General features: G+C 39.7%; 1 protein-coding gene across 1 annotated transcript in view; it reads right to left on the bottom strand.

The window, feature by feature from the left end:
- The window catches only part of LOC132819738 (creatine kinase M-type-like), a 27,297-nt gene extending 10,630 nt beyond the window's left edge, over nt 1-16,667 (bottom strand). Inside the window, exons 1-5 of the mRNA XM_060831442.1 lie at nt 16,551-16,667; nt 14,353-14,399; nt 9,132-9,330; nt 3,970-4,124; nt 1,341-1,473 (exon numbers count right to left, since the gene is read on the bottom strand). Coding sequence (XP_060687425.1) covers nt 1,341-1,473; nt 3,970-4,124; nt 9,132-9,330; nt 14,353-14,399; nt 16,551-16,566 — 550 coding nt within the window. The 5' untranslated portion in view covers nt 16,567-16,667. The remainder of the gene's footprint in view (nt 1-1,340; nt 1,474-3,969; nt 4,125-9,131; nt 9,331-14,352; nt 14,400-16,550) is intronic.

Here is a 16,667-nt window from a genome sequence, read left to right as displayed (position 1 = left end):
TAATGTGAGTAATGTCATGGCTGAAAAGGTGGGTTGACATTAATGTCAAATATATGCAACAAATATATTATTGAGCCAGAGAAATAGGATTTATGGCATTTATATAGCACCTTTAACTTAATAAAACATCCCAACACATCAAAGGAGCATCAAGAAATAAACAATGACGTGACATAAGAATATATGCAGTCAGGTGATCAAAGGCTCGGTCAAAGGGAAAGGACAGTGAGTAGAGATCAGATGTTTACAAAAGGAATTCCAGAGCCCAGAGCACAGTCAACCATGGTGGAATGATTAAACTCAGTAATGCTCAAAATGTGAGCACAGATATCAGCCCTGTTAGAGGAAGAGGGTGAGTTATAAGGAGAGGCTGGATAGGCTTGGATTTTTTTCACTGGACTATAGGAGGTTGAGGGGTGATCTTAAAGAGGTTTATAAAGTCATGGAATGTATAGATAGGGTGAATAGCAGGTGTTTTTTTTTCCCTGTGGGGGATTTCAAAATTAGAGAGCATATCTTGAAAGTCAGAGGAGAAAGATTTTACAAAGATATGATGGGCAATTTATTTTACACAGACAGTGGTTTGTGTGTGGAATGAACTTCCAGAGGAAGTGGTGGATGTGGGTACAGTTACTTGAACAAGAAATGTTTGGAGGGATATAGGCCAGGGTCAGGCAGGTGACACTAGTTTAGTTTGGGATTATGGTTGGCATGGACTGGTTAGACCAAAGGGTCTGTTCCTGTGCTGTAAGACGCAATGACTCTATACCATGGAGGGTTGTCAGGATAGTAGGAGATGATAGCATTAAGGAGAGCAAAAATCAGAGAAGGATTTAAAAATGAGCAAGAGAATTTTAAAATTCTGCTTTACCAGGAGTCAATGTAGGACAAGGGAATGAAGCTTAATTGAGTTAAGCATTAGAGTGCTGGATGATCTTGAATGAGAAATGTGGCAGACCAAGAGGAATGTGTTGGAATAGTCCACACTAGAGATTTTCTTTTAAAAAGCCACAAATGAGGGTTTAAACAACAGATGATCTGAAACAAGTGAAATGTCAGGGAGATGAGGGTGGAGGTGGAAGGGGAATGGTCTCATGCACTGGACAACAGGGAGAGGTCTCAAAGGAGAATGCTGTGGTCGACCTTGTCAAAGACTGCATACACTGAGACAAACAAAGAAGGTTGATTTTGTCACAGGCATATCAGAAGTCATTTGTAAAGTTGATATCGTGTGACCTCTGGTATCATTGGCTGGATTCAAATATGGATAATGTTGGAGCTTTACATAAATGTTCTGTTATTTCTAATTTCTTCAATAATGAACAAACAACATAAATCACCTTCTTTGGCAAGTTTTTCCAGTGCACGTCTCTCTCCACGGCTGCAGTGAGGTGGGAAACAAAAATCATCCACGTTACGTCCTGTGCTCACTTGACAGATCAACACATAGAGTTCATCTAAATCAGCTCCACCCTGCAGGGAGAAGAATAATAAATAATTACAGGCCTTTTATTAACTAGCCATTCAATTGTTATTAATTAATGGATACAAGTAGTGTAAACATAAGGATTTTAATCCATAGACTTAGGTAGTGGAGCTCCTGTCATTGTGCACTGCCAGCCCAATTGTATGGTTAGTTAATGTAGTGTAGACTGTATGACTTTACTATAATTTATTATAAGTTTTGTTTTTTTATTAATAACGTGGGCTTTCTGTGTATCTAAAGATCATAACTAACTTCAGGGTTTTTTTTTCTTACCTGTTGTGATTTATTTCAAAAGGAGTCTTGAGACTATATAATTTATAAGCTTTAATTTTTTAATACACATTGGTAGGGTTTTACAACTGCACAAGATAAACAAACTCCAGTTTAGAATATCAGGAAGGGCTTTTTAAATTTAGAGAGAGATTTTTTCTATTTTCACTTTGACTTCCTGTGAAGTCCTATGAATGTAGATGCTTGTGTAGACTATGCTCCCGAGAATGGAAAGATGCAGTGAAAGCAAGGATAGTGACACTCCCAGAGCTAAAGAATTAGGATAAAATGCAGGGGAGGTTACTCAAAGCTGGTATGAGTTATGTTTTGGGGGACTACACAAGGTGTGTTTTCCGAGATTGTACCAGGACTGTGTTTTGGATGTTTTACAAAAACTGTTGTTTCTCTTTTCAATTTATAAATGAATGTTTTGGGATTAATTACATTGCACTTTTACTGTCTATTTAAAATATTTGAATAGTAGACAGTTTGTTTATCCTATTTTATCTTTATTTCTTTTGTTAATAAACTTCTGTTTTGTTTTTAAAATCTACAGCATCATGTGCTAATAGTTCAGCAAGTGATAACTGTTAAAATCAAAAGAAAACGAAACATCATCTATCATGCTAGGTTGCGTTATGGAATCTGACTTGTCTAGTAATAACGTTAGCTTGGATTGTAACAGTACAAATTTTATTTTGACTAGATCCCATTCTGACTTGCATTTATGCCAGGTATGTGATACAAATTTGGGTGTGAAGCCATTTAGAGAAGAAATGCAATTCCATCAGGAGGAATTTGGGCACTTCTTTCCCTGTGCACTGCTGACAGGACCAGCAAGAAGCAAAGTTAGAAATTGGATTTTCTGGAAAATAATGATTTAATATTCTAACCTTTTAAATGTGAGCAGAAACTGTTGACTTCATGAAATATAGAACAGCAAATAGTGTTGGAAGTAAATCAGCACTGGTGGGTGCATGTCAAATTATATATGCATTGCCGCAACACCATGAGCAAAATAGAACTTCTATATTTCCATTAGAAATCATTATTAAAAACTAAAAATAACATAGTCTATACAGATAAAACATTCTCTAAAAACATTAGACGGATGTTAAAGTTTAAAAATAGATTAATAGAGAAAGGATTAGGTAATAAATAAAGTCTTATTAAGTGAAAAAGGACTGTTAGAACAGTTAATGAATAGTTTTTGAATATGTCACTAGAAACTTAAATTGCATTTTTTTACTGGAACAAAGATGAAGACTTTTATCTGCTACAGTAAATCTGCACATTTAATGTAGCAAAGTGTCACAGGCAACTTCACAGTCGGGGCTCTGAGGTAGGAAGTGAACAAGGGGAGTGGATGGAGACACTGGTACTTTTAAGGTTTTTGCAAACGAGGAGGCAGGATGGAGGGTTTATGAAAGAAATTTTGAACTGTTGGGGCCTGTTCGTTTAAGGGTTTCCCTTCAATAGTGGAATGGGTGGAAGAGGGGACTGTGCTGTTTATCAAAGCTGGAAGACAAAGGAGGAGGGGAAAGTGTGCCTGGAGGAAGGTTGCAAAGTGATGGGGGGGGATTTGAAAATGAAAACTTTGCAACCAATGTACAGTGGGATAATGAAGTAGCCTGTCTTTTCCAAGTTTATTTCATGATTTTGTAAGACTAGAAATCAGTAAAAAGTTTATTTTAACACAGTCTCAAAATATGTGGAGGAGACTTCCAGTGAAACTTCCAGAGATTTGCAGTTAAAACAGCGCTTATCCTTTTTTTCACAAAAACATATAACTGTCTGATTTTGAATGGATTAAAGACCATAAGGAAAAACATAGCCAAAGTACATCAGGAGACATTGGTCTTTTTGCCACTCACGTCTGGCAGGGTGTGGTGAGAGTGGAGGGTGTGTAGTGGTATAGTGAGGTTGGCTATGCCAGGAAGCACATGATCTATAGACAACATTTGCTAAATTTGGATTATATAGACACGTGTTGATATGAATTGGTAAGCTTTGCTTTATTGCTTTTCTGAGTTTGAAGTGTTTACGTGTGGCTACACCCAAAACTGAAAGGCAAGTTGGAAACATTAATAAGTAACTTTGCAAACTTGTTTCTGGAACAGGCCTGTTGGAACAGGCCGAAATGGTCTTGTTCGATATATTATTTTTTCCAAATGTAATATGTAGAAATTACAAAACAAACTTTATAAAGCTACCTTTAGGTTTTCTGGATTCAAGTTGCTCCTGTGCATTCTGTTTAGTTGATAATCACGATGATAAAGTTCAATAAGAGGATCAAAGAACTCCATGAACACAGTATATGATTCTGCATCTCCAGCCACACAACCCACAGTTCTAGTGGAAGAATATTCTATATGGGCAAGCAAACAAATAAAGTAGTGCCAATTATATCCGTGATTCCATACCAATGTTTTAAATGAGTAACATTGGGTTGAATTGTCTCATTTTCAGTTATCAAGCTTTATTGTGTGAGACTTGTGCTACTTGGCTCATTTGTTCCATTGCTGAGTGAATCTTTGCATGCAATGCTTCTGCTGGTCACCTCACTGGTTGTCACTGGGCTATCCAACAGCCTTCCTGTCGAATCAAATGGCAAGAGAGACTTAAATGCTCCCACTGCCAGCACCTTCCAGTGCAGACAGCAAGGATGCCATATTTAAAGCCCTGTTGGTTCTTCAAATTCTGCAAGTCAGGAACTAGGCTGCAGACTGTGGCCCTGTATCATTATCTCTGAGGAAAAGGTCCAGAAAAGTGTGTTAGCTTTCCACTTTAGGCAAGGGACCTGGAAATGCTGGGGAAGAATAGGACCATCCTTTACACTTCAGATCACCAAAGGAAGCCATGTTACCAGACACAGTCAGCGTCGACATAGCTAATGGTCCAAGTCAGTGCTGTGTCCCAGGTTAGACAGAAAGCACAGCAGCATAGGAAGAAAATAAATGATCTTTTGTGCTCTAGAAGGTTAAGTGCCACGATCCTTCTCTGCCACCTCACACTCACAAGTAACTAACTCTGAAATTGTACATGCATCTCACTGAGACACAAGAACTCTGTTTGGCTCATTGCAGGAGAGGTCAGCTTACACCTCAGCCAAGCCGGCCTTGGGGTGGTGTTGCTGGTGAACATCAGTTTCCTCACTCCTTTTAATTCAACGGAGGGTTGCTCAGGTGGGGTCCAGGTGAATTCCACGGAAAACCAACCCATGAGCTTCACAGTGCTGTGCTGGCACACCACACTAACTCATTCTGAATCTTTGCAAACTCTTGCACCACTAAATCCGTCTCTTACGCAGGCAGTAGCAGCACCCAGCAAACCTCCACGCTGGAAGGTCCAGCGCTGGCAGCCCTCGGCCTGACTTCCACCTCTGAGGAAATTCCCAACTATCACAGGGTGCAATGGCAAGGTTTTCACTCGCACGTCTGGGTCTCAGAAACATTTGCCTTGGTGAGTTTGAAGATAGATTAAACTCAGGAGCACAACCCAAGGAGCACATCACTGACATGTCTCTGCATCTGGTCAAGGAAAGAACTTCCCAGATCTCCGCCATTCCTGGGACTGCTAGAGACCAAGTACCTGTGCAGCCCCAGGCAGAAGAGGATTCCATGGTGTCAGCTATTAATGGCCGTCAAAATGCTCAAATAGGCATAGGAACAGTAGGCAAGTTAGTCTGAGGCAGTCGGTGAACTGGATTAAAGAATGGAGGAGTCCATAAACATTATCAGTGCCATGCTGGCTGTAGCTTGCATGCACTTGACTGTCTCCATGGAGACTTTAGCCACTGCCCTGAAAAGACAGGTCCAGTACACAGTCTCTGTCAGATATGTGCTCGGACCTCAATAGCTATAAGGTAAAGTGGGATGGGAGACATCGACTTCACTTTAAGCGCCCCTTCCTCTCAGGGAGACAAGATGGCGCTAGCAGGCCCCCTGACAGAGGAGGAACTACATACACAGGCTACTCAGAAGCTTCTTCTCAGGACTGTCCTGAGGAGCCCAGCCCCTCCTAATGACCCCTACCACCCAATTCACCAACCCCATTGCCTATGATGCCAAAGCTAGCAGAGGTTCAAGCTCAAAAAAGTGAACCTGTATTTGGGATCTTCTCAGCAGAATTCGGCCCAAGTACCCCCCCCCCGCCCCCCAAAAAAAAGGGATGATCAGCCAACAGGGTCAATGATAGAGCAGACTCTCACCAAAACCCCACTGTGGAAACCAGGACTGAACCTAGACATAGTGGGAGGAAGAGAAGAAAAATAATGTTCTGAGGGCACATTGGTGACACATAATTGTATATAATCTTACTTTTGTAAAAATATCCTTACTTGCATTCTTAAACTTTAGTACTATTTTCACTGTCGAGCCAAATGAAATCATAGCCATGTGAGAGATGAGCTGCCTTTCAGACATTCTAAGGATGCATAAAGTTGTCATGACAGAGCATTGCTCATCTCTTTCAGTCAACCAGCTCCTTGACCACAGGTAGCCTCAGACCTCACAGATCCTTGAGCTGCCATGTTGATGATTGCAAGCAAGGTCTTGCACTTCAATGTGGACACGTAAAGTGAAGTCACCTTAGGCCTACCAAACTATAGGACTGTTCTCTCATTGGAGAGAGACAACTGGTAGTGGTTTATCCTGATGATCACCACACCTCAGGCAAGAAGAGATGTTTAGAAGGAGAGGCCTTCATGGTAATCTCATCCCGTGTAGGAAATTAATCCTGCTATCATCTGCATTGCAAACCAGTTGTCCAGCTAACTGAGCTAACCAAACCCCATAGCACTGAGCTGAAATCCAATGTTCAGAGAGTATGCTGGGGCCTGGCCAGCATACATATCCCACACTTACACCCATCTTGACAGTGATAGTGTGAATCAGAGATGATTCAATACAGCTCTGGAGGGAAAGGTTAAGTCTATCAATCAGCTTTTCAAGGGTGTACATTGCCTGCTAATGCTGGGACATGTACAATGGGCAGTTCATGTGTCCATTCTCAGGGCGGCACGGTGGCACAGTGGTTAGCACTGCTGCATCACAGTGCTAGAGACCCCGGTTCAATTCCCGCCTCATGCAACTGTCTGTGTGGAGTTTGCACATTCTCCCCCTGTCTGCAGGAGTTTCCTCTGGGTTTTCTGGTTTCCTCCCACAGTCCAAAAATGTGCAGGTTAGGTTAGGTGAACTGGCCATGCTAAATTGCCCATAGTGTTAGGTGAAGAGGTAAATGTAGAGGAATGGGTCTGGGTGGGTTACTCTTCAGTGGGTTGGTGTGGACTTGTTGGGCTGAAGGGCCTGTTTCTACACTGTAAGTAAACTAATCTAATCATTGCTCAGTGATCTATTGAGAAAAACTGTAAGATTTGCAGAGGGCAATGTTTGAATGCTGTCAACAGGATACTCAAGCATTTCAGGTAATGTTTCAAATCTATGGGCAATCTGAAACATTGAAGGATTGCTGATGAGTCAACCTTCAAAAAGGATGTTCCTGACAACCTGCAGGATATCATCAGAGACTTCACTGCACAGCACTCGGGTATGACATTCTGATGGCAGTGTGAATCATAGGGCCAAGTCAAATCACTTCACCCACTCATTGCTGCTTTTTCTCTAATAGTCAGTAGGAAATATAATGTATATAATGTATGTGTATATTCATATATGTCACTACACATTTAATCAGGAACAGAAAAAAATCAAGGATTACAAAAATAACAAAATTCACATGTCCACAAAGCGGGGCTGCTTATCTTATTACCAATGGAATCTTGAGAAATTAAATAAAATACAAATTCTCACCAGAATTTCTGTCTCTATGACCTAAAAATCTTTTTAACTCACTTGTGACTTTAGTTTATAAACTGGAACTAATGGTACATTCTACTTGAAGGTATTATACACCAGAATTTAGATGTTCACAGCTTTAAGTACAAAAGTTTGAAACATTCAGTCATTCTCAGGTGAATGCTGAGAATTCACTACTATGCTGACACTCATTAGCATTTGAAGTTTAGCCAAACATTGATAATGGCCACTAATGTACAAACAACAGGCTGCTGTCCAGCAAGGACAAAAAGCAGATAACGTGTTTCAATTTCAAATCAGATTAGCTGTCAATCAATGTAAGGAAGTAGATAGTTAGAAACAAAAACCAGAAATTGTTGGAAAAGCTCAGCAGCTCTGGCAGCATCTGTGAAGAGAAATCAGAGTTAACATTTCAGGTTCGGTGACCCTTCCTCAGAACTGAGGAAACTCAGGTATCCCAGCAATTTAACTGTTTTTGTTTCTGATTTACAACATCTGCAGTTCTTTCAGGGTTTTTTTAAAAGTAAATAGTTAATTTTTTTCAAGTGTGAAAACCAGGTATCCTCTTTTAACTTTGTTCACCCAAGTCCAACACCAGCTCCTCCACGTGTTTTAAATCAGCCATCGTAGAGAATTGACAGCAAAAAGTAACAGAACATTTCAATTAATTTTTCTTAAATTATGGTACTTTATCCATTGAATAACTGCATTAAATCCAGATTTACATTACATAACAGCACCTATCAGTGACATTTAAAGGTGTGAAAACTCTTTACTTTCATCTTTCAAGACAGAGGGTAAAGATAAATGTAGGGGAAGGGAAGGAGATTGCAGTCGGCCTGTGGCATTGTTATACAGTATACAGTACGTTGTTTCATGATGAAAGCTGGGCAACTTCAGAGCTTCCTGGGGACTGAGCTTTAGCTTCTTGAAATTGTGCTTTTGCGCTGAGGTATTGGAGTTACTGAATTCAATGAGGTGTCATTTTTGTTTGATTTATAATTTGTTATACATTGCTACAAATTGTAAAATTTATGAACATATTGGTTAGAATTCACTTTGCTCAATGAATTTGATTGAATCAATGGTTTTATTTTGGCATTTCCCATCGAGGCCAATGCTGTAGAAGCATCATGTAAATCATTTTTATTTAAGTATTACGCATCCTTAAATCTTTCTCTTCTTTTAGTTTCTTTCTTTATAAATTCCATGATTTATCTCACTGTAAAACAAAATGTCAATCAGGGCTTGATGACTGTAAAACACCCAACCAGGGAAAATAGAACAGTTGTAAACAATAGACAAAATATCATATGATCAAATGTCATCTTAACAAATTCCCAGGAATAAGTCAACCAAAACTTTGCAAAACTGAAATGCCCCAAGTTAATGAAAAGATGGATGGCTCCTATTTCATACAGCATTTTAATGCTGTATCATTTACAGTAGCATAATGGTATCATTTACAAATGTTTTAATTTATGTTGCTGTAAAATGTAACATTATTAGCTTTTAAATGAAAACTAAAGGAGTATTTTTTAAATTAAACTGAGACTTACCAGATTTATCAACACCAGGTTGGATGATATCATCCAGTGTGAAGCCACTTTGAGTTGCTCTGGCCCTCAGCCTCTTGTACATTTGAATTGTAAGAACCTTTGCCATGTAAGTCTGATTTCTGGCCAAGTTTGGAAATTCTTCTTCAGCCGACAATTTTTTAAGATTAAGTGAAATTGTAGGATCACTTGGCATTAATTGCTAAAATTATAAACAATTGTGTCAGCATCACTTTGATGGATTTAAATCACAATTCCTTTAATTTGAAATAAGAAACATGAAGTGGAAATTAAGTCTGTGCACAACTGTACATAACTGTACTGCTCACTTGTACATCATTGCTTTGTAAAATCATTAGATCCAAACTACTGAGATAACCTACACTGTGAGATCGCAATCAAAAATAAACTAGATGAGGAATGCAATATGACACACAATGAATGTCAGACAGCACATATTTAACAGCATGTGGTTATAATAAAAGTGGATGATTGTTTGTGATGAGCTTTTACCTGTATTTTGTTTTGATAATAACACTGCAATGTGTTTAAAACCTATCATTACAAGAAATCTTTCTTGCACAGAAGTCATTTGCAAAGAACATAATATGTAGGTGCAGAAGAAGGCCATTCAGCCCATTGATTCTACTTCACCATTCAAAGAAATCATGGCTGGTCTAATAATCCTGAACTCCTCTTTCCTACCTTCTTCCATATCTCTGTTGCCCTTACTGATTAAAAATCTAACTCAGCCTTAAATATATTTAATGATCCGGTCTAAATAGTCCTCTTGTAAAGAATTCCACAGATTCACTACTTTCTGTGAAAGAAGTCCCTCCTCATCTCTGCCTTAAATGTGCGATCACTTATTCTGAGATAATGCTTTTTGGTCCAATACTCTCCTTTATGAGGAAACAACCTTTCAGCATCCATCTTGTCAACTTTCCTGAGAATCTTGTGTATTTCAATAAGGTTGCTTTTCATACTTCTACAGTCCAATAAATACAGGCCCAATCTACTCGACCTCTCCTCATAAGACAGTACTCACAGTACTCAGGATCAGCCTCATGAACTTTCTCTGGACTGTTTCCAAAGTCCAATGCCAGTAAATAGAAAAGTACAACTCAGAACAGGCCCTTTGGCCCACAATATTGTACCGAGACTTAATCCTAATGTTAAATATAGTAACTTAACCTATGCACCCCTCATCTCACTGCTATCCATGTGCATGTCCAGCAGTCACTTAAATGTCCCCAATGACTTCACTTCCACCATCTCAGCTGGCAACGCATTCCATGCATTCACCACTCTCTGCGTAAAGAACCTACTTCTGATGTCTCCTTTATACCTTCCTCCTAATATCTTCAAACTATGATTTCTCGTACCAGTCAATCCTGCCCTGGGGAAAAGTCTCTGGCTATTGAATCTTATATTAGTCAAGGGGCTCAAACTGTTCAGCATGTTCTGAGTCATGCTTTGTATAGTTTTAGCAATACCTCCCTCGTTAAATAATGCATTCCCTTTGAAATAAAGGCCAACATTTAATTTGACTTCCCTGACCACAGAACTTGGCTGATAGCTGTTTGTGCTTTATGCATGAAGACTCCCCAATCTCTCTGTTCTATAGCGTTCTGCAGCTTTTCTCCATTTAAACAATATTCAGATTCTCTATTCTTCCTGTCAAAGTGCATAAACTCATATTTTCCCAGATTATATTTTCTTCCACTTACTTAAGCTACCTATATTGCTCTGCAGACACTTGGTGTTATTCCCACTACCTGCCTTCCATCACTTATTTATTTTTGTGTCATCTACAAACTTAGTAACATTTTCCTCTTCAAAGTCATTAATATATGTTGCAAATAATTGTAGTGACTACACTTTGGTGCTCCACTAGTTATAGATTGCATCTGAAAATGCTCTCTCCTCCCCCCCCCCCCCCCAAATTCACTGTCCTTACGCATTAACCAATCCTCTATCCATGCTAATGTACCACATCCTGCATCAAGGGTTCTTATCCTATTAAGTAATCAAATGGGACCAAGCAAATCAGCTGCGGCAAGTTTTGCAAAGCTTTAATTGCTCAAGAAGTCAAATGAATGTGTTTAAGTGGTTAATTGTTTGAACTACAGCATAATCAAAAGTTTGTTCACAATTCTGATTTTGTCAAGAGTCATATGGCCATATGTGGGTGGCTGCCGATCTACCTCAGTTACCAGTCTCAAATGTCAGCTACTTTTTGTTTTTATATATAATTCAATGGGATTGTTATTATATTTCTGTGATGAACCAGTTTTACAAGAGTGTACCAGTTTCAGCTGTTAGTCAGCAGTAGATAAGTTCCTGGATTCCTATCTGCAACAAAAAACAGAATGAAGCTAATGCGAGAAAATCTTGTCCTAAAGGCTATATTTAGTTAAAAAAAGTAATTGGTGCCTTTATTATGTGAGCATGAAAGAATTGTACAGTCTATCATTTACTGCTTTATACCTTGTAACTTTCACTTAATTATTTGATGTAAGTCATTTTGTTTGGTTTAGATTCTACGGGCACAGATTTCCCATCTCTGGAGGGATCCAGGAAGTGGCAAGGACAATTAGATCATTTGGAATTTGCCTGTTCCTTTGCCTCCTCAACAATCAAACAATGATCATTGGGGATCTTCTCAATTCTCCATCACTGAAGGCCTTATGTAACAGCTAAAAACTTAACAGCCTGCGGCCCAATTTATCCACCTCCCCAAACAAATGAAAAAAGTGGCTGTTTTCCCAATTTGGACTGCCTTCAGGCTTGGGGCAAGGCCTCACTTGCCCCAATCTGGAGCCAATCAATAAACAGGGATGGAGATCAAGGGTGGGTCTCAAAAAGACACCACCAGACCTCGTGTCTGACAACTCCCAACCCCACAACAAGCTTTGCAAACCTAACCCTGCAAGACCCAAACAAAAAGATTTAATTCATCACTGTTAGTTACCTTTAAGTCTAAGTCTCCAACTGCAATATTTAGGACCCAGAAGCTAACTACTTCTGATGGCCAGCAGCTTCTTTTGGCGTGGGACTTCAACATCAAGGCCTGTGATTCACTGCAAAAAACTTAGCAAGCTGATCCAGCAAGCTTTCTTGTTTGGGGGCGGGGGGTGGTGTGCAAAGTCAGCGGTCATTGAGCATGCCTCCAACTGCAATTAGGTGGTAAAACACAAATGGAAACTCCTGGCCCCCACAACAGATGTTCATGAGGAAATGACTATTGGTATCATGAATTTCCCAGTTCCACACCCATGTTTTTTAAAAAAAACCATGTTTTTGTACTGGGGAGATGGGCCTGAAGTGGCAATGGTAATAGGATAAAGGTTGGCAGGTTGGATAACACATCTCCATTTCGCTGGGGCATTGGTATAGTTGTAATGATGAATGTCGAGAGTGTGGTGCTAGAAAAGCTCAGCAGGTCAGGCAGCATCCGAGGAGCAGGAGAATTGATGTTTAGGGCATAAGCCCTTCATCGGGAATGTGATGAATGTCAGAAACTTAAATCCTGAAATCCATCACCTCTTCCCACACCAACCATTTCACATTCTTTCTCCATGTCCGATATATCTCATGTCCTTGGCCCACGCCTCAATCACCACAGCCCTCTGTCCCTTTCTTATGGCATCTGTCCTTGCCAGTGCAATTGCAGACAATGTAGTATTTGCCCTTTTAGCTCCTGTCTCCACATTGTTCAGTGCCTAAACAAATTCTTCCAGGTAAAGTAATGTATTTCTTTCCATTGATCACATTGTATTTATTGTTGATAATGTAATCTCCTCTACATTTGGGGAAACAAATTCAGACTGGATGATGATTGCTTTGAGAAACCTGTCGCTCAGTCCCAAAGCATGACCCTGAGCATCCAGTAGCTTTCCATTTAAATTCATTGTCTTACTCTCATGCTCTCGGTACTGTTCATGGCCTGCTGCAGTGTTTCAGTGAAACTCTAATCATCAGGTTGAGCATGGTACATCCTGCTGGATTCAACAATCTCAGACCACAAATTTTCTCTCCCATTTTGATTATGTTTTTGCCATGTAAGGTCTTATTCTGGTTTGCCATTTACAATTGGTCTGGATAAATGCTTTATTTTTCTTAACTGCAACATCAGTCTTTTTGCATTTTATACCATGACATCTTTGTCATTTAATTCATCCCAGAGCACCCCATTTGTTGTCCCACCTTTCCCCCTGTCAACTACATAAAACTCATCACATTTCTACCTCCCTCAGTACCCTCAGAAGAGATTTAACTCAAAATATTGATGACGGTTTCTCTTGTCACAGGTACTGTCAGATCCAACATTTCACAATTTTTAAATTTCAAATTTCCAACATCCATAGTTTAGTGTGCAAACACAAAGTCATGAAAATAGCAATGAAACATCTCAATATGAGGAGTTTCGTAAGGATTTGTTGTCTATAACAAATTATATGTCATTTTAATTAATATTGTTTTATATATTTTCCACTAGTTTTGAATTATACTTTAAACCCAGAGGCTTTATGGCATCAGGAAACGGCTCAGGAAATTACTGGCCCATTATATAACGGATCACTTTCTTATTGTGCAAAGCTCAGCGTGGGACTTTCTACTGAAGATTCAAAAGATACCTTATTGCAGGTAGCATCGAATAACAAATAAACTATGCTCACAATGTAAAGATTTAAAATGCAAAATAAATTATGTAGTGTTACGGGGAAATATAGTGTAATGTTAATGTCACTGAACTAGTAACCTGTAGGCCCATACTCAAGAGAGCATAGGTTCAAATCTCATCACTATAGATTGAATTTACATTCAAGGTGTTTAAAAAAATCTGGAATCAAAGTTAGTCTCAATAATAGTGACCATGACTATCATTTTTTTGTTGTTAAATATTGTATCTCATTCATTGATACCATTTAACGAAGGAAATCTACCATCCTTCCTTTGTCTGCCTTATATGTGACTCCAGATCCACACAATGTGATTTACTTTTGAAATGGCTGAGCAAGCCACTCAGTGTAAGAACAATTAGAAATGGGCTATAATTGCCAGCAATCCTAACAGGAAAAAAAAGCAAAAAAAAAAGCTCAACTAATTATGCTACTGTTTATTGCTAGTGGCCAAATACATATACATTTCTGATGCACACTGCTTTCACGTCTGCAATGTTATGACAGTTTAAATGTTTTTTTTATTCCAGAATACAAACCTCCAAAATGTGCTTGTACTTGAGACTGAGCGGCATTTCCAGTGGGGCTGTTAGAAACAACATGGGACAAGATGTGACATGTGCAGAAAAGTGACATAAGAATATGAAGTCAACAAAATAGTCAGCTCTTCAGCAAAACAAAGACATAAAGAAAATTCAGTAACAACAAATTTTGCATTTTGGTAAGTAGAACAAGGGCAGGACTTACATAGAAAATGATAAGGCCCTGGGTGTGTTGTAGAGCAGAAAGACCTGGAGGTTCAGGTACATAATTCATTGAAAATTGCATCACAGGTAGACAGAGTGGTAAAGAAGGCATTTGGAACACTTGACGTCATTGCTCAGACCATTGAGGTTTAGGATTTGAGACGTCATGTTGCAGTTGTACTGTATATTTTTGAGACCAATTTTGGTGTATTGTGTACATTTCTAGTCGCCCTGCTATTATAATTAAAATGGAGCGGATTCAGAAAAGATTTACAGGATGTTACTGTGATTGGAAGGTTTGAGTTATAAGTTATTACATGCTGAATAAGCTGGGAATTTTTTTCACTGAAGCATAGAAGCTGAGGGGTGACTTTATAGAGGTTTATAAAGTCATGACAGATATAGATAGGCTGACTAGCAAAGGTCCTTTCCCTAGGATTGAGGAGTTCAAACCAAGAGGGCACAATTTTAAAGTAAGAGGAAAAAGATTTAAAAGGGACTTGAGGAACAATGTTTTCACACAGAGGTTGTTCATATGTGAGAAGAACTGCTGGAGGAAGTGATAGATGCAGGTATAGTTACAACATTCAAGAGACGTTTGGATAGGTATGTGAATAGGAAAGAATTAGAAGGATATGAGCCAAGTACAGGCAAACAAATCAATTTAGTTTGGGAAACTTGGTTGGCATGGATAAGTTAGACCAAAGGGTTTGTTTCCATGCTGTCTAACTCTATAAATCAATGGATTGGTCATAATAAAAATGGGAAATGCCTATGCCTGCTATAGCTGACTTAATAGATCAATAGCCAGGATTATTTAACTCCATTATCCTCACTTTGTGTCACCAGTAAAACGTGAATTAAACTGACCCAGTCTTTTTCAACCAGTACTCTCATTATCCCTATGAATAAGTAGCTACTGGTTAGCTAACGTCACAAAACCTGTATATTGTTCAGGAGGCTACTTGGCCCACTGTAGTTCCCCAAACATTTTGACCTGGTGCCAATTTCCTGCTATTTCCCCGTACAATTATTTCTATTTAAATAAGTTCCTATGTACTCTTGAATGCCTCAATTAAATTTACCTTCTCCACACTTTCATAGAAAATAGGAGCAGGAGTAGGTCACTAAGCCCTTGATGCCTGTTCCACATTCAGTATGATCATGGCTTCAACTCAGTCCCCACTTTCTCCCCATAACCTTTGATCCTTTTAGATCTCAGAAAGAATCTTTTGGCATCAACTGGTTTCTGTGGCAGAGAAATCCACAGGCTCACCACTATCTGGGTGAACACTTCAACCCCAGGGCATCAATGTGGACTTCACCAGTTTCCTCATTTCCCCTCCCACAACCTTAACCCAGTTCCAACCTGCCAGGTTAGCACCATCCTCACATCTATCCTACCTGCCAATCTTCCTTCCCACCTATCCACTCACCCTCCTCGCTGACCTATCACTATCATCTCCACTTTCATCCACCTTTTGTACACTGTGCTACCTTCTCCCCAGCCCCAACCTCCTTCCGTTTACCTGTCCACCCTGGAGTCTTCCTGCCTCATTCCTGATGAAGGACATTTGCCTGAAATGTCCATTTTCCTGCTCCTCAGATGCTAGCTGACCTGCCCCTCTCATCTCAACTCTGACCTCCAGCATCTGCAATCCTCACTTTCGCCCACTGTCTGGTTGAAGACGTTTCTCCTCATCTCAGCTCCTAAATGACCTCCTTAGACAGTGACCCTTTGGTAATGGTCTCCCCAGTCATTGGAAACATCCGTCCTGATTTTACCCTCTGTTCACCCTACCCAGACAGTGCATTCCAAATCCACACCAGCCTCTTCCTTACCTTCAAGTTCATTCTCCCCAAACCAAACCCTCGATCCTTTTCCAGGTGGGAAAAAGATTTCTCCTTGTCTGCTCTGTCAAACTATTTCGGGGCGGGGGATTCTCAATCAACAACTCGTAAAGACCGCAATGAAATGAAGAACAACTTACGTTTGAGTTTCCACATGGCTGCAGCGTTTGGCCGGGGGTGGGTTATGAAGCACTTACTGGTGGTAGAGGCCGCTCACTGTATTTCCATCTACACTTGGAGCAAATCAGTCAGTTCGA

Source organism: Hemiscyllium ocellatum, chromosome 10 (genome assembly GCF_020745735.1).
Source record: "Hemiscyllium ocellatum isolate sHemOce1 chromosome 10, sHemOce1.pat.X.cur, whole genome shotgun sequence".
NCBI lineage: Eukaryota > Metazoa > Chordata > Chondrichthyes > Orectolobiformes > Hemiscylliidae > Hemiscyllium > Hemiscyllium ocellatum.
This window is presented reverse-complemented; position numbering and strand designations above follow the sequence as displayed.